This window comes from Nicotiana tomentosiformis, chromosome 2, assembly GCF_000390325.3.
Source record: "Nicotiana tomentosiformis chromosome 2, ASM39032v3, whole genome shotgun sequence".
Taxonomy (NCBI): domain Eukaryota; kingdom Viridiplantae; phylum Streptophyta; class Magnoliopsida; order Solanales; family Solanaceae; genus Nicotiana; species Nicotiana tomentosiformis.
The window spans coordinates 109,623,044-109,648,504 of NC_090813.1; the positions used below are offsets into that span (position 1 = coordinate 109,623,044).

Genomic DNA, 25,461 nt, shown 5'->3' on the forward strand with positions numbered 1-25,461 from the left:
TTGCTGGGGAACGAGTGCCCTTACTAGTTTTGGGGCTTTGATTGGCAAAATTGGTTTTTGCCTTCTAGCCAAAAGTTACCGTATTAGCCTTCAGACTTTCCTTAACCGACTTTATTTAGAAAGAAGAGAACTAAAGGTTGGACATCCATCATTGTTGTGATGACGCGGTTGAGTGTTCATTCGCTCCCGGCCGATCAAACCTATTCTTGGGTTCAATCCAGCAAGTGATTCCCTCCCCGAAACAGGGATAGTCATTAGGTCCTGAATGGAATGCGAGAAAGAGAGATATGCAGTTGGCGGGGACCATTCCTTATCGGTTCATATTGGGTAGATCTACCCCTTTCATCCTCTGATCATTTATCTATCATTCAATCTATTGATTTAATATCTTCTCGACTGGTCTATTATGCACTCGGGCCAATCTACTACACGCTAATAATGGTCCCGGAAACTATTCTAGGAGAAGTTTGAATCCGTTCCGTTCGGATATTGATTGGTCTTGGTTTGACATGGTTTATGCGTTATTGGTTCTCGGAAGAGATAATATCTCTATTAGCTAAACCTTGCCTTTGGATTCGTATTTTGTTCGTACAAAATCAATGGAGGCCTTCTCGACATATGTTGCAATGTCTTCAATAGCATGCTCTAATTTCGGCTTTCCCTTAATAAGTCATCAAATTTGGTGCTTTTTTATTCCTCATTGCTATGGGGAACAAAAGACGAAATACAATTGATTCCTCCATTTAAGTGGTTCTCGCTTTTCCTAACATCAACAAATTCGCTCATGATCAAGTTACAACCTAAGATCTATGACTATAATATGTTAACTGTTCGTATTTCATTCATTCCATCGGTATGCTCCCAGGTACCTATAATTATGATCTGTTCGCCAGAACCAAGGGGTCTTTCTGTAAAAACCTTCATGAATAATCGTCGTTGTTGTTATGGTTTTTTCGCTTCTCACACCTGCTCTTTCCACACGTACGGATATCTGGTGCCAAATTGTCGCCTCTTTCCTTATTTCTTTGGTAACATAGATGGCTATCTTCGTGGTATCAATTGTACAAGTTCGTGAAGAGCGCTGGATGAGTGGAATGAGGAAAAGTGGCTCGATCGACAAAAAATAAGATTAGCCTCCCTAGAACCTAGCAAAGTCATTATCAATAAATTCCCAAGCAATTCTCAACCAATATATGTGATTCATTCCCGTAAATATTATAACACAAAAGAAGACTCATTACCACTTTGTGGGGAGCGAGATGAGTGATACATCTAGCCAGTGCCGATGAAGAATGCAAGCAAAGCTGGAGCACAAGTATTGATATATTCCATCAAGATAAAGGAGGCAGACTGGGAAGAAGGCCGGCCACATAGGGGCCGAACCGAAAGACTCAGCTTTTCGGAGCAAACCAATCTATTGTGCCCCCTACTCTCTCTCTATAAAAAGAGACTGCGGGAAGCGCGAAGAGTTAAGCCACTAATGTCGCAGTGAAGGTTAGACCTCATAAAGTCAGCTAAGCTAAGGTTTCATATGTGTTATATCCTTTCGATCGAGCGAGAACTTATAAGGAAGGCCTTCATTGCCCTTTGAAAAGGTAAAAAAAAGTACTAGGGAAGAGAAAAAGTTGCAGAAGTGCTTCTAGATCTCATGGAATAAGGCAGAATTTCTAACAAAACTTTCCACCTCTTGCTTTAAGAAACAAAATAATTTAGGAGATGAAATCCCGATTACATTACTGCGGGCCAAAATTTTATTTGAAAGACAAAGCCAGAGAAAAGAAGTGTTTAGATAATAACTTTTATCCTAATCTCATCTACTAAAAAGGGGAGCCCTCTTGATCACCTGAAGAGATTTTTAGGCAGAATTGGCATAATTATTACCGTGAGTATTGAGATGCCAAAAGAGATTATCCTCCTTTGAGCTAGAAGAAAAGAGTTATGTAGTCCATAGAAAATTAAAAAGAAAAAAGTATTCCGAAGCCAAATGCTCTTGGATGGGTAGTTGAATAGGGGATAAATTATTTTTTCTTCTTTATATTGAATTTAGTCAATCACTTTGATGTCATGAGAACCTTGTGATTTGATATAAATTTTGACATGCATCTCTGAGGAGAGTGGCGCGGCCAAACATCATCCCAAAAGCGTATCAACTTACCATTGCCCAACCAAACTCTAGCCCAAGTTCTGCCTGAAAGTCTCTCTGTATAAAATAATACCTTTAAATATCCATTCTTTTTTTGGTAAAAACAATGTAAATAAAGCCATTAACTCACAAAACTATACACCTAAAGAGCACCCATCTTCCATATCCAGGAAGAGCAGGCCTCCGACAACTCAAGTAACATCTTATTACAACGTATTCTGTGTATTAAACTAAGATAACTTTTCACTTTCCTAGAGTTCTGAAATCTTTCTATTATATCTATAATCTCTCTTTTAATTTGCTCCAATACTATCTCAGTATTTACAGTTGTTCCCCTAAAGATCTTCCAATTTCTTGCTCTACATACATGGTATATCACTGCTCCCCAGATTGCTGCAATTAGTTCCTTTTGAAACTATTTCCATTGCCTCCTTTTGATACATTCAAGTACATCATGAACTTCTCCTTTCCTTATAGTGATCCTTGTCCATCGCCGGATTCCTTCTCGCACATTACTTATCCGGTCATAATTTGGAAATAAGTGCAGGGGAGTCTCCACAGCTTGTCTATCACAGAGACAGCATGTATCATCTGCTACTGGGATATGAAGGTGCCTCATCCTCACTTTAGTGAACAATCTGCCATGTACAACTAACAAGACCACAAACTTGTGTTTTGGTTGAGCTAGTGATGACTAGATTAGCTCAGTAGTCTTCAATCTTTCATGCTACCCCACCAGTGCATTGTAGGAGCTGGTGATCGAGTATTATCCATTTGGTGTCAAATTATATCTGCCTTGTATGTACTAGTCTTGCATGACTTCTTTTAGTGCATTTATCTTCTTCCAATACCAATTGCAGTCTTGAGGAAGTTTATGCATCCAAATGTTGATGTTGGTCTTCATATAGATGCTATGCACCCACTTCACCCACAGTGAATCTTTTTTCTCAGCTAATTGCCATAACAATTTACTAACAGAAGCCATATTCCAGCTTCGACAATTCTTGATATGTAGTCCCCCATATTTCCTTGGCCTGCACATTTTCTCCCATGCAACTACTGATATTTTCTTGGTATCATATGTACCACCCTATAAATATTCCCTACACTTCCTATCCACTTCTTTAAGAATACATTAGGGAAAGATAAAGGCAGACCCCCAGAAGCTATGGATGGAAAATAAGACTGCAAGTATGACTTGAAGTCTCCCAGCATAGGATAGATTTTTTGAATAAACAATGGTGATCCTATTAGTGATTTTATCCACTAATTGCTGACATTCCAACTTGTTCTATTTCTTGGAAGATAGAGGCAAACCAAGATATCTGATTGGAAAAGTACCCTGTGTAAATCCAGTTATGTTTAGAAATTGATCCCTAGTTTGGTCATCAATCCCAGACATAAAGATACTTGACTTATCCATGTTATCAACTAGCCCAGAAACATCACTGAATTGAGCCAAGGCCTCCATAACTCTTTTAACATAATTAGTGTTTGCTTTGCAGAAGACCATAAGATTATTTGAAAATATTAAATGTGAGAGCTTTACTTGTTTGCACATAGGATAGAAGGCAAAGTCTGGAAGATCACACATGCATTTTAGAACTCTTGACAAATATTCCATAACAAGGACAAAACATGAGAGAAGACATATGATCCCCTTGCCTAGGTCCTCTTTTTCCTTCAAAATAACCATGACCTTCCCCATTTACTTTGATAGTAAAATATAAGAGAAGTCACACAAGTCATCACTGTATGTATACATCTTTCAAGAAAACCATATCCCTTTAGGACTTCCTCCAAGAATTCCCAGCTTACCATGTCATAGGCTTTCTTGTGGGGTGCACCCTAAAAAGGCTGAGAAGAAGCTGTCGGCATGGACGTGTGCATTAGTTCGAAGGCGAGGAATAGAGCCCGACTTCGACTCAGACTCCGACTAGATGTTCAGGCAAGTTTTCTTTATCTTATGCTTATTAATTGTGTGTCATGGGGACATGCCACAACTTAAAGTTTGGGATGGGGGGGTAATTGTATATTGTATGTATATGTGTTAGCTTAGTAGGTTAGAGATAGAAATTAAAAAAAAAAAAAATTGAAATAAATTCGATTTATCCCGACGATTGATATCATTCGACGGGTTTCTCGAGGGAATAAAGTCGAAAGAAAAAAGACAAAAATATTTTCTTTTGTTAGGTAGTGTAACAATCTCCCCTTGATTTTTCTTTGGGCCGCAGTTCTTTTCAAGAGTTTTAGTTGAACCGAGTGTAGTTAATTTTTATTTTTGTTAGGAGTAGGAAACCTTGTGCTATGATTTGAATTGAAAGCAATATCTCTTGACTTTATTATACCTTGAGAATAGTGAGTGCTTTAGTTGTGATGCTTAGGCTCAGCTTTTGACTCTTGTATAAGTACCTTAAAGTGTATGATCTTAACTTTACTTAACTGCTTTGACTAGAGTGTCTTGATAGTATAATCCTGAGTGAGTTATGTGCCATGTGTGTGTGAGGTTTTGTGTATTCTGTGTATTGCATTTGATGTCTAGAACTTACCCCGTGTGTTTGCAAAGCGAAATAGTAGTTTTATTCAATCTTGGAAGTGATTTAGGCATTTCTTTGTTGAGCCAGTTATATGCTTTTACCCACCTAATTGTTATGTATCTTAGTTAACCCTGTTGAGCCTATAATCCTGTTTCTTTGGCAACCACATTACAAGTTTTACCTAATTGTTCTAATTGACCATCTATTTGAACCTTGTACCTCTCGTGAGCATTTAAAATTTGTTATGAACTTTGTAAAAGTTGAAGTGTGAGGTGGTTGGTTTAGCTTTTGAGTAGAACTAATAAAATAAGGAGAAAGGTGCACTATGTTAAAAAAGTAAAAGTCACTTGAATTGAAAAAGAAAAGAAAAATAGTTGTATTGTTGTGAAAAAAATAATACTTGATAGTGGTAACTCTTGATATATTTGTGCTTAAAGAAGTTGGGAGTTAACGTATATTGATGTGAAGGTGGAGTTATGGTTTGACATAAGTGTGGGGTTTTTGATATATGTATTAAAGTGCTTAGGGAGGTGTAGTCACTCTTATATCTAAATATATCCTATCTGTCCCGCAGCCTACATTACAACCAACTAAAGTCCTACTTGATCCTTGACTGAATGAGCTCAATTAGTAGAGTAGTACACTACGGGCAAGCCTATGGTGTATCTTTTGTGGCATATGAATGTTGCTTCTGAGAGTGAGTGAAATTTTTCTATCTTGAGTTCCTAATTATTCTTAAATTATATTGTGTGTGGAACTACTCTCTATTGTTGTGTGAGGGCGCTTAATTCATGAAGGAAAGGTAATGCTGGTGACCTCTATGTTAGAGTAAGTGAGCGGGTTATAAATAATGTGTGGTGCTTTTGAGTCAAATCTTGAGGCGATGATTTTACGTTAGACTGTTTAATCTATTTTAAGTATTATTGGTATGATGAGTTATGAGAGTTGTTTAAAAAGGTCATGTCAATATGAAGTGTAGTTTGATTGCTCGAAGATGAGCAATGATTTAAGTGTGGGGTGTTGATGGTAGGCTATAATATCGTGTTTCAGTCGCTTATTGCACTCTAATTCACTACACTTTATTCGTGTTTGAGCTTTAATTGATAGTGTTTTGTACTTATTATGTGTTTTATGCCTTGTAGGAGTGATTCCTATCTATGTAGATGTATGGAATGAATTCGAGCTTTTTGGAGCTTTGAAGTCTGAGTAAAAGCCCAAGGGATTAAGCAGGGATCGCGTTCGGGGGTCGAGGACCAAGTTTGGACATCAAAACGCTAGAAAAATCCGTACTCTGAAAAAACTTCACTAGTGCGGCGCGTGGTGCATCGCGGCTGCCTATTTTTCTGCTATCTGACAGATTTCAACTCTCTGGATTTCCTCACTAATGCCCTGCATGGCGCGTATCCCCATGCGGCACGTCTGCGCAAAATTTACAGAGGAATTTATTTATTTCACGTAGGAAAAGGTGATTTCATTTGGGTCCGACCCTACTTGATATAAATACATGGAAAAATGTTATTTCCTGGACTTTTTGACATATATTAGACCTAATGAGGCGAAGAAAGAGTGGGAGAAGCAAAAGCACAAGGAGTTCATCATTCAATCCTCACTCCAGACTCGAGTTTGGATCGTTTTATGTTTTTCTTTACTTTAAACATATTTGTGATGAATTACTCCATATCTATGGAGTAGTTCTCTTTAGGGTTTGATGGATTTGATGTATTGATATTTGTTTGTGGATTATAACTCTAGTTTATGTATTGAATCGTTTTGGATGATTTAGTTGTTGCATCTATATTCACATGTTCATGTAATCGAGAGAGGCATAACTTGTGATATCTTTGCATTATCTTGTTGGTTGAGTTCATTAATTCTTCTTAGTAATCGAAAGAGGCTAGTTGAATCATTGATTAAATATAGTTAGGAGGATAATCGAGAGAGGTTCTCCTAAAGACCAATCCATTACGTATTTTTGCATATCTTCAGAGAGCTTAAATTGGTTCATATTGAGAGGTTGAGACTTAATTGAGAGAGGAGTTTCTACTAAATAATTGTACTGAAAATTAAGTGAATTTGAAAGACTCACTTGAATATTACAAGTGAATTATCTAGATTTAAATCCCAGACAAATATCTTACACTTATCCTATCAAAACCCTATTTCCTCTTATTGATATCTTCCTTTGCTTAGTCCTTGCTTCGATTGTCATTAGTCAATTAGCTCTAGATTTTTAGTTAATTTTAGTATTAATCACATAAATCTAAATTGTTGATCATCTTAGATATCAATCTAGCTACAAACTACGATAATATTATTTAACTCCAATCATGTGGATACGATATTATATTATACTATATTCGACTAGCGAGCATATTTAAGTGTGTGTTTTGTGCTCGTCAATTTTCAGCCACAATTACACTAATTGCCTCCTTAGGCCTACTACAAATCATCTTAGATATGACCTTGTATAGGATATTGCAACAAGCTATAGGCCTATATTGACTTGCATTTCAGGTACTGCAATCTTTGGGATCAATGCTATATTTGTAGAGTTTATCTGTTTCAGAAGTTTGCCATTATGAAAAAATTCCAAGATGGCATCAGTGATATCTTTACCTACAATATCCCATGTTGCCTTAATAAATCCACTGTCATAGCCATCAAGCCCGGACTCTTGTTTTGATCAATGTGGAATATGGTTTGTTTAACCTCCCTTTCAGTGTATGGCTCCAATAATTTAAGATGATGTGTGGTATCCAGCACTGGCCCATTTCTCATGATACTAGCAAATGCCTTAATTATATGATTGTTCTTCCTTCCTAATAGTTCTTTTTAATATTCCACAAAGATGTTGGTTGTGATATCAGGGTCAGTCTGCCAGTTGCCTGCTGCATCCTTCAATTGAGTGGTATCTTACTTCAGTCTTCTGCGTTTAATCATTGAGTAAAAGTACTTGGTGTTATCATCACCAAGTTTCACCCATGTGGCCTTGCTTTTCTGTTGCAAGTGCATCTCAACCATAAAAGAAGATTGTATGAATTTATTGTATTTCTCCTTCTCCAGTTCCTGATAAGTTGCATTCAAAGGATTAGAGTATATTAACTCATGGGTTTGCCTAAGAGCCTTTCTGTCTATTTTTGATTTACTAAGAATGTTTCTAAAGGCCTTAGCATTTAATTCCTTTATCTCTCTTTTTAGAAGCTTCAGTCTTCTAACTACTTGTAACATGTTGCACCCTTGAATATGTACATTCCACCCTGCTTCTACCTTATCTCTAAATTGAGGATGTGTGACCCAGATATTGCAGAATATCAATGATCTCTTGAACCTAGGATTCTCATTTAGGAGAGCGATCTTTACTAGGTTATGATCACTTATACCTTCAGGGAGGACATTTGCTTTACTTAGTGGCATTATGTCTAACCACTCATTGTTAATGAAAACCCAATCAATTTTTTTAAAAAATCTCTATCCACTAATACTTATGTTATTCCATGTGTATCTCTGCCCTACATGAGGAAGCTCAATCAACCCACAAGTGTCTGCACAGTGAGGGAAGTATGCAATTTCTTACCAGATTATTGAATTTCCTCTCACTCGATCATCTCCATTCAAAACTGAATTGAAGCCTCCTGCAATTATCCATGGTTGTTTGCATGTTTTGCTATAGTTCATCAATATATTCCATAGTTCCTTCATGTCCTCTTTTATGTTAAATGCATACACAAAAGACATAACAAGATCCAATTTCAAAGGTATATTTCGCACAACACTGGTGACAATCTGAGCTGTTGTTTCTAATGGTACTACAGTATAGTAATCTGGCCTCCATGTAATCCATATTCTCCCGTTATAATGGGCTGCTAAATTGGTGACATAAAGCCATCCTCCAAATATTTTTTCTTCCATAATTTCAATCTTATTGCTCTTTATTTTTGTTTCTAGTAATCCCACTAAACCCACTCTCTCATTATTGCAAAGGCGTTTGACTTCCTTTTGCTTATTTGGACTGTTAAGCCCTCCAACATTCCAGCTTAGACAATTAACCATTCTCTTGATCGGGAACCTTTTGACTACCCACATTGACATCACTTTCTTTTGTTGGTTGTTTGTCACTATTGTTCATATTACCTACACTGCTAGCAGCACTGTTGGTACTCTCTGTTGGACTGACCACCTTCTGTTGCTGATGATTTCCTACTTGTTGTTGTTGCTGCTTACTTTGCTTACGCCCATTTTTCTAAGGGGTAATCCATGTATTCTCTTTGGTTCCTTGTTTCTTTGCATTTATCACATTTCCCTCATTTACATTTGTCACATTTCCTGTCTTCTCCAATGGTAATTGCTGAGTTACATTCTCACCATTTGTGGCTTTCCCATTCTTATCATGTGCTACATTGTGTTGGCCCTTCTTCTTCCTACAGTTGACCTCACCATGCCCGTACTTATCATAATACTTGTATAAGGTAGCATTCATTTCTACCTCTACCAAGAATCTAGAAAAGTTCAATCCAGACTTCTTCTTAGTATTTTAATCAACTATTAGTGGTTTTCCAACCAAACTTCCTATCTTGCTCAAACTCTTAGGACTCCAACATTTGAAATCAAGCCTAGAAAATTTGATCCAGATTGGTACTGTATACAATTCATCTCTTGTAAACTCTATTTCAGAGCTCCAAACTTTCACAATGAAGGGTTTATTATCAAAGTGATAGATCTCACACTGAATTACATCATTTTTCCCCACCTCAGAATCAAATCAGACTAGAAGAATTTTATTTTTTAACATGGCAATTTTATTGATTCCATGCTTTGCCCACATCCTTTAGATATACCCCTGTAACACAGCAAAAGGTGGGTGTGCACCTAGAACATAACACACCACTGCCGTCTTCTAATAATCAATTTCAGAGCTAATATCTTCTAATTCAATGTCAATGATCGGAGAATCACTATGCAGGGAAGGAGCAACATACTCCAATTTGAATCCGACATTTGACACCTTCGAGATGTCAAAATTATCCCAAATAGATTGTTTCTTCACTGGTTCTATCCTTTCTTCTTCATCCATCATATCTGCCCATGATTTTCTCCCACTACTTGTTGGGGATTGTACCCCAGCACTTGTTGAAGCTTGCACGACATTGTTCCACAAATTCTGAGCTTGAATTTGGGATATCTGCTCACTCTCTTTTGGACGAGTTACTATTTTATTGATTTCCGATCGAATCTCTTTCCTGTATGGCTATAGCTTCCTTATTCTTCTGCCCTCGAAGGGCATTACCTTGTGTAGACATCGTCTGAGCTTGAAGAGCTTTCTGCGACGGCATGCATGCCCTCTTCCATGGCCGACGCAGGTTAGCAAACGTGCGCCGAGATAGAATACATGCCTCTTATTATGAGATAAAGATAGTTAATTATTAAAAATGGCAAAAAGCATATAATCCCTATGCTTTCTGGAAAAAAATACCTTTAGTTAATTTAATTACTTTGTGGTATGGAAATACGCTTACAGTTCCTTTGAGGTTCTAAAAGGTAATATCTTTTCAATGAGGTATTTAAACAATAACAGATGGAAGCACGATAGGAAGTAAAATGCTAACTTTTTAAATTAGAAAAAGTTTTACCGTATTTTAACTCGGCAGGGAATGACAAAAAAATGCAAATTCAATTCATATGGTTCTTTGAAATCCCCTTATATTTTTTTGGAATTTGCATTTGAGGTCAACGTACTAATGGAAACTAAAAGGGCTAATGAACGTGTTTGAGACGTTTTCTGCTTATCACATCACAGCTGATATAAGACAAAGAATTGATAAAAATGTAGAAATTTCTTATCGGCAAAAGCAAATCTGTAGCTTAGCTTTGAAAGCTACTTTAATAGTACAACTAATAGGTAGTTAAACTTATTACGTATAGCATATTGCATTGAAAAGGTTTCAGAAATTCCCATATATTTCATCCCTCACGTCAAGCATCTTAGCCTTAAACATGTACTACGACATAGATAACATACAAATGCACTTTTTATAACTTGCACATGCCAGGGCACGGTGTATAGTTAGAAATCTTACACTTGTTTCTTCTTTTATCTTTTTTTCCTTTTTGGAGTGAGGAAGGCTCAAATAAGAGGAAGAAAATGAAAAAGGTTGGTGAGAATTGAATGTCGCACTTGTAAATACTTATTAGAGAACACGCTTTTTGCTTTTTCAAAGAGGGAGCGGTAAAAGTAATGATAGGAATATTAATAACCATTAAGGAAACAATCAAACTAAAATTTACTAATGAATTGAAGAATTGACTGTGTCCCATTTGAGTATTCGAGAGAATACCAATTTGGTAGTCAAATTTCTCGGATCGTGACACACGTTAAATGAATTGTAGCTGACGTGTATGGTGGGGGCAGCAAAAGTATTCAGTACGATTAGGAGCGACTTGAATTTAGACACACCTTTGAAATTTATGCTTTTATTCATGTGATTTTGCACCATTTGGTACTTGTTCTTTGAACACCGTCCCTTGTCCTTTCACATAAAACGGTCCTGGGCCCAATGAAAACCAAAGACAAAAACAGAAAAACAAGGCATCTATTACTTTCCATCGTTTTGGTGACTATTATTTCAAATGGATGATGAAAGATATGATGTTTGGTGGGCGAGATTCTTGCTTTAGTTAAATAGTACTCATGGGAAGTAAGGGGAGTAAATTGTAATGTTCCCTAATATATATCATCGCGTATAAAAGCTGTGCGGTGAAAAAATAGAAGAAAAAAAGTGATTAAAATGATAGCGGAGAAGTTAGAATAATGAACAAAAAAAGGTTAACACTTAAGTTTGATTACTTAAAAAGAATTTGAACTTTTGAAACTTGTGAAAATGTTATACAATGACATTATTTTAATTTATTGATATAAACATCTAAAACTATAAAGATTATAATGTAAATAAGAAAAGAACGTATAACACAATATGGTGCTAATTAACTACTCCATATACTAATTAATTAGTCCCTTTCTATAAGAGAACAGATATGAGGGGAATGGCAGATTGAGATTGTACTGAAATATTTTTTTCCAAATTTACTACTTAAAAGGGTAAAAGACAATGGGCTGGACTGCACCTATTCTGTTGCATCAAGTGGCCTAAGAGTACATACATCCAGCAACAACTAGCTAACGTCGATATCGTACGTGATAATGATATTGGGCTCTCTTTCCTGTTAATTCTGGTGGCAGCTGCTCACTTTTCTGCATTGGACTGCAGCTCTGTAATCCAAAAGCAAAAGCAGAACTACAACTTGATGCCTAAATCTAACGCTGCAAAATCAACTTCTTTATATGTAAAATGTGTAATTCTATGCAAATATGTATTGGATTGGAGTATGTCTGTTTTGGGCCTTGGCTTCGCAGGAACACACATTTCCCATTTCCCATGCCCAATTCGTTCTTCTCATGGAGGTGAAATTGCTGCAATAATAGCATGGGCTCAGAGTGGGCTGTAGTATGGATAGAAGCACTGCAATGTGATCAATACTGACCCAAGTGCACACGTTTTTTTAAAATCACTCGTGCTTTGATGCGTGAATTTAAGCTAGCGTTTGGATATAGATTTGGTTGAAACTTAAAAAAAAATATTTTTGAAGTTGTGTTGAAAAATAATTTTTGGAAGTTGAAGTTGTGTTTGGACATGCATTTCATTTGAAAAAAGTTAAAATTTTGTGAGTGGAAGAAAATATTTCACTCAAAAACTACCCTAAACAAGTTTTTGAGAATTTGAATTTATTTTTTTAATTTTTATATTTCATGAACAAACAGTGTTTTCGAAAAAAAATTTGAAAAAAGTAACAAAAATTTATGGCCAAAGGAGCTAAGCTATAAGAGTGACAGTGCTCACAATATTTACATAATCAGTTACTTAAAAAGTAGTTATATGTAAATCTATATTATAAACGTTTACATAGTAATGTTCTTACAGTATTAAACTAAACTACACTGATAGTGTTCTATATACTTTTTTTGTACCAATTTATGTGTCATACTTTTTTATAGTTTATCCTAAAAAGAATATCATATTTTCTTATTTAAAAATAATTTAACTTAAATTTTCTATTTTACCTTTAATGGGATGATTTGTCGCCATACAAATATCTATAGTTTGTTTTAGATCAAAAATTTCAAAAGTCTAATTTTTTAAAAATAGTTGTGCCGTGTCAAATACCGCCATTTAAATCCTTGATATGTAGTGCTTTTCTTTTTTCTATCACAATTCACAAGCTTTAATTTGTCTTGACTTCTGCCACAGATACTCCTCTAATACAGAATGTTTGTAACTTATTTTATGGATGCAGCAACTAGCTCAACTAAATCCAAAAGTTTCGATTATTGTAACAGCAGTATATGATTTTCAGGACCACATATCCACAAGGGAAAAGATATAGTCCTACTTGTGTTAGGGCGGTCCATACCTATGGTGTATAGGCCTTCTTTTAATAAGTATATACATATTAGCCCCAAATCCAAAGCCATTTTTCTCTCGAATGAGTGCGCAACTGCCAAAACTCCATAATCAGAATCCTATAACTATAAGATAGGGAAAGAAATTGACGGCACATGAATTACTTGGGAAAGTAAGTGTTTGATAGTATCAAACGATATTTATTTTTTTTCACAATAGATATGAGTTTCGCTCTTCCATATTACTTCCTCTGCTCCTTTCTTTGTATATGTAATAAAATTTAAAATTAGAAAAGGTTCTCTTTCCAGAAACTTTTTGGTGTTCGTAACCCCTGATCAAATATCGGCAAGCAATAATATTCTGCTCATAATCAAGGAATCTTCAACAAACTTATCTTATCTTAAACAGGCATATTCCCTCTAATTTGGGGTGTTAAGTTTAACCCAAAAAATGTATTTATTATCATTTTTAGCCCACACCAGACACTATTTATATCTGGTGGCCGAAAAAGTTTATAAAACTTGTATAATTTTTATATAGCACATACACAATGTATATATATATACAAAAAAATATATAAATTTTATATATTTTTTCGATTATTATTTTTACAGCGACTATATGGTGTCATTTTTCAAAAAATGTAATACATTCAACTTGTCAACACGTCCAAATTTGACCCATGCACCAATTTGATACCTAATGGTGATTATTTTGAGATGTTTTTTCTGACTTGCACAATTAAGTTGGATAGATTAAGTTACTGCCCGTTGTAATTCACTCACCTTAGCCAATTAAGACAGGTTAAATTACGACTGCTTATTGATTGAAAGCGTTTTAATCTGTACAAACTTGACAATGTATATCTGTTCAATAGACACCGTTATTTGTGATAATGGACTATTCGGTATTATCTCTAGCTCAACCATTCTTTTTGCAAGTTCACAGAATACATGACATCATGATCACTTTGTATGTTTAATGTACTGCCATGGTTTCCTTTTGTTAGCATGTGGACCCAGTGGCGGACCAAGAATTTTTATCAAGCGGGTTTAAAATACGAAAAAGTAAATATATAAAGAGGTCAACAAAAAAATATATTAATAAAATATATTATTACAACTGTCCTCTACGAGTTTTCATTTCCTGAAACGTATTAATAATAGTCTCATCAGAAATGGTGTTAAATATTTTTCTTTCTACATAAGGTACTAAATAACCGCTCATGAATTCGTCATTCATTCGTTTTCGCAATTCACTCTTGATCAACTTAATCGTCGAAAAAGTTCTTTCAACGGTAGCAACAGGTAGAAGCAAAGCAAATTTCACAGGGCGAAACACAAATGGATAATTCAAATGCTTCTTTGTCTTAACTAGTGTTTCAGAAAGATCAACAAGTTCTTGTAGATTTGAGAACCTTTCATCAACATCACGAGCATCAACAATATAAGTTTCAAGCTGATTCTTGAGTGTAACCGTTATATTCTCATCAAAATCATCAGGATATAATTCAGCCATCCTCAATATCTTGTTTATGTCAAAACTGGAAAATGAGTCAACTGGATTTAAGCAAGCTACTCCAACAAGCAAGTTCGCTGTCACCTCATTAAAACGAGCATTGAGTTCTTGAACTTGCCAATCAATAATCTTAAAAAATATATCAACACGATAGTGATGTAAAATAATATAATCAGCAACTTTACGTCGAGATCTTCCAGAGTTAACATAGAGGTCATCAAAGTTTGGTATCAAAATATTATACTTGACACAAAATGCAGATACCTTATCAATAAGTGAATCCCATTCTTCTTCTCTTAGCTTTTGCAACCGTCTCTTTGCCACTTCAACAAGTAGAATAGCATTTGCAATATCTTGCTCCTTTTTTTGTAAGGATGTATTAAGCTCATTTGTGATCCCCAATACATCTCTCATTATGTGCAACATGAAAGAAACCTCAAATGTTTGACAACTGCTAAGATATCCCTTTACCTTAGGTCTTTCTTCTAAAGTCCGGACATCAACAACGATAGTATCAAGAACATCAATAATTGAGCCAAACATAGAAATAAAGTTCTTAAAAGATTTGTAGTGCGAACCCCAACGAGTATCTGCAGCTCTAGCAAGACCAAGTTCTTGATTCAAACCCCTACCAGTTTCAAGTTTACCCATGTCTAATGCCTCTTGAACTTTTTCTGCTTGAGATTCTCGAAGATCATCCATACGTTTAAAAGAACCTCCCACTATATTCAATACATTATAAACCAACAATACAAGTTCTCCCACTTCAAGATACTTTTTGGATACCGCAACAAGAGTCAATTGAAGTTGGTGTGCAAAACAATGAATGGAATAAGCAGATTTACTTTCTTATTGAATCAAAGTTTCGAGGCCACATAAATCCCCTTGCATGTTGCTTGCTCCATCATAGCATTGTCCACGCACATAAGATAAACTCAAAGAATGTTGAGCAAGGTAATCAACAATTGCTTTCTTTAAACATAAAGCAGTAGTATTACTAACATGAACGATCCCAATAAAATGCTCCACCACAGATCCGCATCTATTAACATATCGCATGACAATAGCTAATTGCTCTTTGTGTGATACATCACATAATTCATCAACTAGCAATGCAAAAAAGTTTTTATTTAGATCGTCCATAATTGCTTTAACTGTTTCAATTTTACATGCAATGATAATGTCTTTCTGAATTTTATGAGAAGTCAACTGATCATTCTTTGGAGCCTTTTTCAATACAAGATCATGAATTTTATCGCACCTCTCTGCATACCATGAAAGAATCTCAAGAAAGTTACCCTTGTTTAATGATGATTCATCTTCACGATGTCCACGAAATGTCAATCCTTGATTCAATAGGAGTCTCACCACCTCAATTGAAGTCTTCAAGCAAATTTTGTATTCGAGCTTGGTTTGAGTGGATTGCCTATCAAATGAAGTTTGAATTGACTGTTTTTGTTTTAATAGATCTTTACATTTCCTTTTTGCCTGATTATGAATATTGCTCGACCCATGCATATCTAATCTATTCTTTTTGTGCCAGCTCTTAAATCCTAAACTTGAAAATACATCACCTCCACCTTGATGAATGCCTTCATCTTGAAATAAGTAACAATACAAACAGTAAGCTGCATCTTCAATCACACTATACTCCAACCAATTATGATATCCTTTAAACCATTTAGGATTGAAACGACGCTTTAAGCCCGAAAAATCTCTTTGAGGAAACTTATGATATCGGGGTTGGCAAGGACCTCTTCGGAGGTATTCTCTTCTAATCTCATCACGCTCATTTGGATGAAAGTCTCTAATGGGTAATCTCTCCTTTGGATCAGTCTTTAAAGAATCGAGATCTATTCCTTGTCTTTATTTTTTAGAGGATTGAGATTGTTCTACTAATTGGTTCAAATTTTCTTCCACGGGAGTAACAATTAGAGAGAATGAACTTGATTGTGGCAACTTGGAAGATACCGGAGGATAAAATCTCTTCATTGTAACATAAACTGGATTACCAAATTAGAATTCGAATTAGAAGAATAATTTAATTAAACTTAAATTTAAACTAACATTTATTCATTCTTCACCAATAATTTAATTTTCTTTTATTTTACATATCATTATATTATAAAACAGTTAGATGAGATTTTAATCATCATTAAATAGCTTTGGACCACAACTTTGAAAGTTCAAAATGTCTTTACAAGAGTTATTGTTTTTATCATAATTTTTCTTGAAGCAACAAAGAGAACAAATAAAAAAATCAGCAATGTAAATTCTAGTGAGGGGCAAGTATTTTAAAGCAGACTATTTATATCATGGAATAATTGAGTTAATTGAAAAGAACGCCTATATAATGCAGTTAGCCAAACACATATACATAATACACTCATACACTTAGAAAACAAAATTAATCTGAATCCAATGTGTTATAGTCAATTAGTCATCCCTAAATCACTTAATGATAATTGATAAGATAGACCTAATTTATATGTACAAGAAAAAAAAATAGAAATCAGAGAGAAACCTGATGGTGATAGTTGATGGTGAGAGAGTGAGAGGCTAATGGCAAGAGACAGCTATGGAAGGAAGCAATATGACCTTGAAATTGAACTAAAAGATTCAGTAGAGAGAGAGAGAAAGGGAGGGAGAGAGAGAGAGAGAGAGAGAGAGAGAGAGAGAGAGACAACAAGCATTTTTTATGAAATATGTAGAGAAATAGAGAAGGGTTTCGGAATTGGGGCTGTTAGTTTGGGAATGGGTTGGGTCACTGTATTTTAGACATAAACGACGTCGTATTTAAATAGAAAATACGTATTAAAATAAAATAATTCTGACTGGTTTCGAACTCAAGACCTTGGGGAAAATTTGAACCCACTTTGCCAACAGGCTATTCGTCATTAATGTTTTAAGCGGGGTCAAAATAATTTTTATACATAAAACGTTCTTAAAAATATAAAATATACTTATATATACAGTGTTATTTCTCGACGAAGCGGGTTCATTTGAACCCTCTTGACCCTACGTGGGTCCGCCCCTGTGTGGAACTACCTAGGTTTTTTTATTGTACATGTATATCTGATGCAACAATTTTCTTTTAAAAGTTCAATGCAAATATATATATCAGTCTCTATTAACGTGTGTTGCACGATAATAATGACACGTAAATTAATTAATAAAAATTAATGTTTTAATTAATATTATTACATTAGCATAATAATCGAATTTAAAGTGATGAAAATATTATATGTACTTATATTTTAGAAATAATTTAATTTTATCTTATTTTATAGTCGATGTATTATATGTTATATATATATATATATATATATATATATATATATATATACTTTTGAATCATTTGATTGAACTCTGCATTTTGTACATCATACTTGTAGACTGTATACGGTGATTTTGTATGGTTAATCGAGACCGAGAAGGATAGAGATATAGCGAGATCGAAGGAAGCCTGTTAAGTCGAATAACATAAGTCGAGGAATCCGTGATCGGACGAGGATTGTGGCAGAGATCTCGACATATATCAAGTCATGACCGGTTGATTAGCCAATTAGGAGATTTCTTTCTGTATTTAGAATTGTACCATATGTAGAACTCCTCTACTATATAAAGGGGTTCCAATCATTTTGTAAGGGGGACATTCACGTATAACAAAGCAATATATTATGTTTTCTCTCTTAAGCTCTCTTATTCAGTTGTTCAGTTCTTGCTTTTTAATAATATACTCAGTTGATTCGAGGGCGACCTAGCTCGAGGGTCAAAGTTGTGTGTTACATTGGTTTGCTTCATTTTACAATTAATTTTTAACTTCAATTCTCATATTTCTCAGTTTGTGCCAAGTGAAATCACATATCCTTAAAACCACTTACAAATTTAATTATTTTCCGATTTTAAGGGTAAACAGTTTGGCGCCACCGTGGGGCTAAGGATAATAGTGATTGCCTCGTGCTAATTTTCATAATACACATTGTTTTACACTTGTTCTTGTAAGCATTTTTGATTCCAGGATCAGCATGTCGAACTCTCGAGCAATACCCACACACATCGACAATGGCCTTGGTTTTCATGGCGAAAATGACAACGTAGCCGCCCCAGGAAACGAAGTGCCTCCAGTTGACCTCGAAGGAGTACCAGTTGCAAACCCCATCGACGTCAGTTCCCATGTTGCCCTGAATGAAAATCTGGGCATCGACCCCGAAAATAGCATCCGCGGAGACGTTTGATCGGCCGGTCAGAACGCACAAGGCAACGAAGAACGCAGAATCAGCCTTTGAATAATATTGATGCATGCTCAACAAGCTGCAATAGCACAACTTCAAAATCAGAACCACGAACCGAGTAGGGTCAAACCCGAGCCATCACTGGAAGTTGTTCGCAGGGCCGAACCAGTGTCGGGGAGGTCAAATGTGAATGAGTCAGGGTCCGACCCCGCTATCTTAAAAATGTTTGAGGAGCTGACAAAGTACATTGAATCGGGGGAGAAGAAGATTGAAGCGAATGACAAAAAAGTGGAAACATATAACTCCCGAGTTGATCAAATTCCGGGGGCACCACCGATTTTGAAGGGTTTGGATTCAAATAAATTCATATAAAATCCCTTCCCCCCGAGCGTGGCTCCTAAGCCCATTTCGAAGAAATTCCGCATGCCAGAAATTTCCAAGTATAATAGAACTACCGACCCCAACGAGCATGACATACGCAATAATGGGGAACGATCTAGAGGACGATGAGATTGAGTCCGTACTGCTGAAGAAATTCGGAGAAACTTTATCAAATGGGGCGATGATATGGTACCATAATTTGCCACCTAACTCTATTGATTCTTTTGCCATGCTCGCAGATTCCTTCATTAAAGCACACGTCAGAGCGATAAAGGTCGAGACTAGAAAGTTGAACCTCTTCAAAGTAAAACAGAAAGACAACGAGATGCTCAAGAGAGTTCGTATCTCGGTTCCAAATGGAGCGTATGGATCTGCCCTCGGTCGCCGACGATTGGGCCGTTCAGGCCTTCACTCAAGGACTAAACATATGAAGTTCGGTAGCCTCACAATAGTTAAAGCAGAACTTGATCGAATATCCAGTTGTAACCTGGGCCGATGTGCATAATCGATACCAGCTAGTTGATGACCAGTTGGGGGCTTCTTACGGGTCCGTTTATCCAAACAGGACCATCGACAGAGTTAAAAGGGATATTGACCAGGAACCACGGTAAAACAGAGATCGATATCAGCCATATGGTGGGGATCCGAGAAACAACGGGCCTGGACCCAACCCCATTCGAATTGATAGAAGAAATGATCGATGACAGAGCTCTCGAGGGCTCATGAGTAAGAGCGGTTTCGACAGAAATGTCGAACCCAAAGAAGCACCACGACTATCAGAATACAACTTCAACAATGGTGTGTCAGCTATTGTATCGGCCATTGGGCGCATCAAAGACACGAGGTGGCCCCGACCTCTGCAGACCGATCCAGCCCAGAGAAATCCTAATCAAATGTGCAAATATCATGGCACCCATGGTCATAGAACAGAAGAATGCAGACAACTGAGGGAGGAGGTAGCTCGTTTGTTCAACGAAGGGCATCTTCGAGAATTCTTAAGCGATCGGGTTAAAAACCACTTCAAGTATAGAGATTCAAACAAACAAAATGAGCAAGAAGAGCTGCAACACGTGATCCACATGATTATTGGAGGGGTCGATATTCCTCAGGGGGCCGTATTCAAACGCACCAAGGTGTCGATGATGAGGGAAAAAGGGACTCGAGACTACGTACCAGAAGGGACCTTGTCTTTCAATGATGAGGATGCAGAGGGGATCTTACAACCCCACAATGACACATTGGTAATATCTGTCCTTATGAATAAAATTCAAGTTAAACGTGCTTTGATTTATCCAGTTAGCTCAGCCAACATTATTCGATCGAGGGTCGTAGAACAGCTCTGCCTACAAGATCAAATTGTGCCTGCAGCCCGAGTACTTAACGGCTTCAACATGGCAAGCGAAACCATCAAAGGTGAAATTACTTTGCCAGTGAACGTGGTCGGGACCATCCAAGAAATAAAGTTCCATGTGATCGAGGGTGATATGAGGTGCAACGCCCTGCTCGAAAGGTCGTGGATCCATAACATGAGGGCACTACCTTCGACCCTTCACCAAGTTCCGAAGTTCCCGACATCAGAGGGAGTCAAAACAGTGTACGGGGAGCAACCCGCCGCCAAGGAGATGTTTGCAGTCGGTGAAGTGATACCGGTATCGGTACTCTCATCAACGAAGGGATCAGATTCGAATGGAAAGCAGGAGGCCAAATAGCAACCATAGACACCGGCCTCGACCCAATTGCAGGAGTTAAAGATTCTTTCTTTATCGTTTGGGTTTGTTTCCTATGGTATTATTTGATATTTTGAGTTGCTTTTGGGTAGTTTCGAGCCATTCAGATTTTGTGGCACTTTTTGTACGGTGTCCCTTGTGAGGTCTACACCGATCACCAGACTCTACAACATCTGTTCAAATAGAAGGATCTTAACTTGCGACATCGGAGGTGGTTAGAGTTGCTTAAGGACTATGATATCACCATTCTATATCATCCCGGGAAGGCCAATGTGGTGGCTGATTCCTTGAGTAGCAAGGCGGAGAGCTTAGGCAGTTTAGCATATCTACCGGTAGCAGAAAGGCCATTAGCCTTGGATGTTCAGGCCTTTGCCAACCAGTTTGTTAGATTGGATGTTTCTGAGCTGACTCGAGTTTTGCTTGTGTGGTTTCCTGGTCTTCTCTTTATGATCGCATCAGAGAGCTTCAGTATGACGACCCCCATCTTCTTGTCCTTAAGGACACGGTTCAACACGGCGATGCCAATGAGGTCACTATTGGGGATGACGGTGTGTTACAGATGCAGGGCAGGCTATGTGTGCCTAATATAGATGGTTTGTGTGAGTTGATTCTTCAAGAGGCTCACAGTTTGCGATATTCCATTCATCCGGGTGTCGCCAAGATGTATCAGGGCTTGAGGAAACACTATTGGTGGAGGCGGATAAAGAAGGACATAGTGAAATATGTAGCTCGGTGCCTAAACTATCAGCAAGTGAAGTATGAGCATCGGTGTCCAGGTGGATTGCTTCAGAGGTTATAGATTCCAGAGTGGAAATGGGAGTGGGTTACTATAGATTATGTTGTTGGGCTCCCACATACTCGAAGGAAGTTTGATGTAGTATGGGTAATTGTGGATAGATTGACCAAGTCAGCTTATTTTATTCCTGTGGTGACTACTTATTCTTCAAAGCAGCTGGCTCAGGTCTATAGTCTTGAATTTGGGTTGCGATTCATGGAATTTACGTTGTTTGATGTGATTTTTGGCCTTGAGAAGGTCCGTTATTTGTTTTGGAACTTGTCGGTATATTCGGACGGGGTCCCGGGGGCCCCGGGTGTGAATCAGATTGAAATCGGATCATTGTTAGACATAATGTGTTGCTGAAGTGCTGTTGTTCTGGTGTCATCGAACCTGCGGAGGGTTCGGTAGGTGCTCCATGGTCATAGAAGAAGCGGAGGAGCCCAACCAGGCCTGAGTTCGCAGGTGCAGACGCCTGAGGGCAGATGCGCTTCCATAGGCGCGACCACTTTCTCTGCAGAAGAGGAATTTGGGGACGGGTTTGGGACAGGACCGCAGGTGCTGTCTCCTTCTCTGCAGAAGCTGGCTCGTAGGTGCGAGCCTTGGTCCGCAAAAGCGAAACCCCTGGGCTTAAGTGGAATCCATACATGCGGTGGTTTTTCCGCAGGTGCGGCGTCGCAGAAGCGGCACAAGGGTCGCAGATGTGAGGATCGCTGGGTAAAAATATGAAATTTCGAGGGTTTTGATTCATAATTCGTTTTGGACTTAGAGAGCTCGGTGGGAGGTAATTATTCGAGGGTTTTTCAGAGAGATCATTGGGGTAAGGAATCCTAACTCATTTTTGGTTAATTCCTATGAATCTAATGTTAATTTCATCATTTAATTAGTGTTTTGGAGTTGAAAATTGGGGGGAAATGGTAGAAGCTTCTTAGACTAAACTTTTGAGTTTTGAAAGGCGAATTGAGGTCGGATTCGAATAATTCTTGTATGGTTGGACTCAATATCGAATGGGTGTTTAGATTTTGTAATTTTGGTCTGGTTCCGAGACACGGGCTCAGGTTGACTTTTTGGTTCGATTTTTCAATTCTTTGCAAAGATTGTAATTTCATTGTTTGAATTAGTTTCCTATAGTTATATTTATTGTATGAAATTATTTTGGCTAGATTCGAGCCGTTCAGAGTTGGAAAATCGAGGGAAAGGCCTTCTAGTGGATTTATTTAGCGCGGTTTGAGGTAAGTGGCTTGCCTAACTTTGTGTGGGGAATTTCCCCTTAGTATTGGTGTTGCTTGTGATAACTGTGATGTGTAAGAGCCGTGTACGCAAGGTGACGAGTGTGTACACGAGATAAATTTGGAAATTACCGGTTTTTAGCTATGTAGATTCCTTTCAAGCTTTAATTGAGTTACTTTAACATGTTATAGTCATCATATTTAGTCTAATTTCACATCTCTACTTGTCTTGTCTCTTACTTGCTAATTGCTCTACAAGTTTAGTTGAAATTCTTGTTTCCTTATTTATTATTCATTATTTAACTGTTGAATTCTTACTTGAAATTGCTATTTTCTTGGAATATTTGTTGTTGAAATTAGTATTGAATTGCAAAGGCCGCAATTCCTATTGAGACAAAGAGTTAAGTTATGAAATATCATTCCATTGAGTTATTCTTCTGGTTATTATTGTTGAGACTTTGTGTACATTGTGGTTGAGCCGTGGGCTCCTTATTGCGAAATTCTGTTATTGTTTGGTTTTTCTTGCAAGTTGTGATATTGGGTATTTGAGGTACGAATTGTGATACGTTGTGATATTGATATACATGTGGTGGTATAAGGTCTGGGTGTTGAAACTCATGCAGTGAGATAAGGTGGGCTTGATACGCGTGGCTAGTAGGGGAACTACAGAAGCCATGTGGTATGATGAGGTGGTCTAAAACGCGGGATGCTATTTCGGGAAAAATGATTTTCAAAACTAAATGTAAAGGCTCCCGCGGTGATATAAGGAAAGATTGTGACTTATTTTTGTGATTTGAGACTACGAGGCGGTACCTCGACAGTGACTCTTGTTGACATTTCCCCATTCGTTTATACTTGTCTTTGATCGTTGTTTCCTTAACATACTATTAATTGTCTTTCTCTGTGTTGCACTATTTGCTTAGTTCTGTGTAGCTAAATTGTTATACTATTCGTTGTTTAAATTTCATTACTGTCTTTATTACACTGCCTATATTTGTTCAGTCTTTTATTATTTCCAATAGGGCCATGACCTGACCTCGTCACTACTCTACCGAGATTAGGCTTGGCACTTACTGGGTACCGTTGTGGTGTACTCATGCTACTCTTCTGCACATATTTTTGTGCAGATCCAAGCACTTCTTACCAGCCCAGGCATTAGTTGGGATTCTACTGCGAAGACTTCAAGGTATACCTACCGGCGTCCGCAGGCCTCGGAGTCCCCCCTCTCTCTAGATTTCTTATTTCAGTATCCTTTATATATATTAGACATGATGTATAGGACTATCCATTATTCATACTTAGAGCTTGTGACTTGTATTACGCCGGGTCTCGGGATCTGTATATGATGAGTTGTAACGTTTTTTTTATACAAATGATGAGTTTAAGACTTATATCTATTGTTATTTTAATTATTTCACATGTTGTTAGGCTTACCTAGTCTTAGAGACTAGGTACCGTCACGACGTCCTATGGAGGGAAATTAGGGTCATGACATTTACTGTGAAACTGAGTTCTTGACATATATATCTGACATGTAGACATAGAGATATACCTTCCTTATGGTAGACTGTGACATGACATCTGATAACTTGACATGTATATTTGACGTGTAGGCATAGAGATTTACCTTCCTCATGCTAGATTGTGACATGATATCTGATTACTTGACATGTATATTTGACATGTAGGCATAGAGCTAACTGGTAAATGAAAATTCTTATCTGATGTTGTAAAATTGGGGAAAAACACAGTTCTTTTGATAAACTCATGTTTAATTGATTTCAGTGTTAAGATTTAGACTGGGACTGTTATACTTGAAAAGCATATCTACTTTTCCGTATATGTGAACGAGCTGGGCATTACATCTCCTGAGTTATATACCTTGACTATCTTCACTATACTATTATGAACTGTTATTGGCTATTGATGTTGGACTCCTACTATCTTCCGAGCTCATCACTGCTTTCAACCTAAGGTTACGTTTGATACTTATTAAGTAAATGGGGTCGGTTGTACTCATACTACACTTCTGCACCTTGTGTGCAGATCTTTGAGCGGATGTTGCTGTGTATGGTGGAAGCTGGCATAGAAGATGTACATGCTTTTTCGGATATAGTTGCCACTTGTCCTTGGTAGCTTTGGATTTTCAAATCTGTTTATGTATATTTCAAACAGATGATGTATTTATTCGTACCATCTTTGTAAATTCTAAGTCTTAGAAGCTTATTATTTGTACTACCAATCCTTGGAAATTTGTATAGAAATTTAGTTATTTTACTCGTTTGCTCTTATTATTCTCATTTGAGTTATGTTGACTGTTACTTGGCTTACCTAGCGGGATGGGTTAGGTGCCATCACGACTAGATAGATTTTGGGTCGTGACGATGACAAAGGCAAACCAAAGGTGGAGTCTAAGGAGGGAGGTAACAATTCTAAACCTTACTTCCAAAATCTTAGCTGTAA

The 25,461-nt window shown here is 37.1% G+C and overlaps 3 protein-coding genes and 1 pseudogene across 3 annotated transcripts; 2 read left to right on the plus strand and 2 right to left on the minus strand.

The window, feature by feature from the left end:
* Positions 1-270: 270 nt before the first annotated feature.
* LOC117277392 (uncharacterized tatC-like protein ymf16) lies at positions 271-1,768 on the plus strand (annotated as a pseudogene).
* A 12,481-nt stretch (positions 1,769-14,249) lies between these two features.
* On the minus strand, positions 14,250-15,353 carry LOC104098927 (uncharacterized). The gene has a single exon (XM_070193898.1). It carries the CDS (start codon positions 15,351-15,353, stop codon positions 14,250-14,252), a length of 1,104 nt encoding a protein of 367 aa, XP_070049999.1.
* A 147-nt stretch (positions 15,354-15,500) lies between these two features.
* Positions 15,501-16,169, minus strand: LOC138905380 (uncharacterized). Its single transcript, XM_070193899.1, has one exon. The coding sequence runs from the start codon at positions 16,167-16,169 to the stop codon at positions 15,501-15,503; it is 669 nt and encodes a 222-aa protein (XP_070050000.1).
* A 3,820-nt stretch (positions 16,170-19,989) lies between these two features.
* LOC138905381 (uncharacterized) lies at positions 19,990-20,976 on the plus strand. The gene has a single exon (XM_070193901.1). The coding sequence runs from the start codon at positions 19,990-19,992 to the stop codon at positions 20,974-20,976; it is 987 nt and encodes a 328-aa protein (XP_070050002.1).
* Positions 20,977-25,461: the final 4,485 nt, after the last annotated feature.

Excerpts from the sequence above, each read along its gene's own strand:
- LOC104098927 (XM_070193898.1), bottom strand. The coding sequence starts at position 15,353 with ATGGATGATCTTCGAGAATCTCAAGCAGAAAAAGTTCAAGAGGCATTA.
- LOC138905380 (XM_070193899.1), bottom strand. The coding sequence starts at position 16,169 with ATGCATGGGTCGAGCAATATTCATAATCAGGCAAAAAGGAAATGTAAA.
- LOC138905381 (XM_070193901.1), top strand. The coding sequence starts at position 19,990 with ATGAGTAAGAGCGGTTTCGACAGAAATGTCGAACCCAAAGAAGCACCA.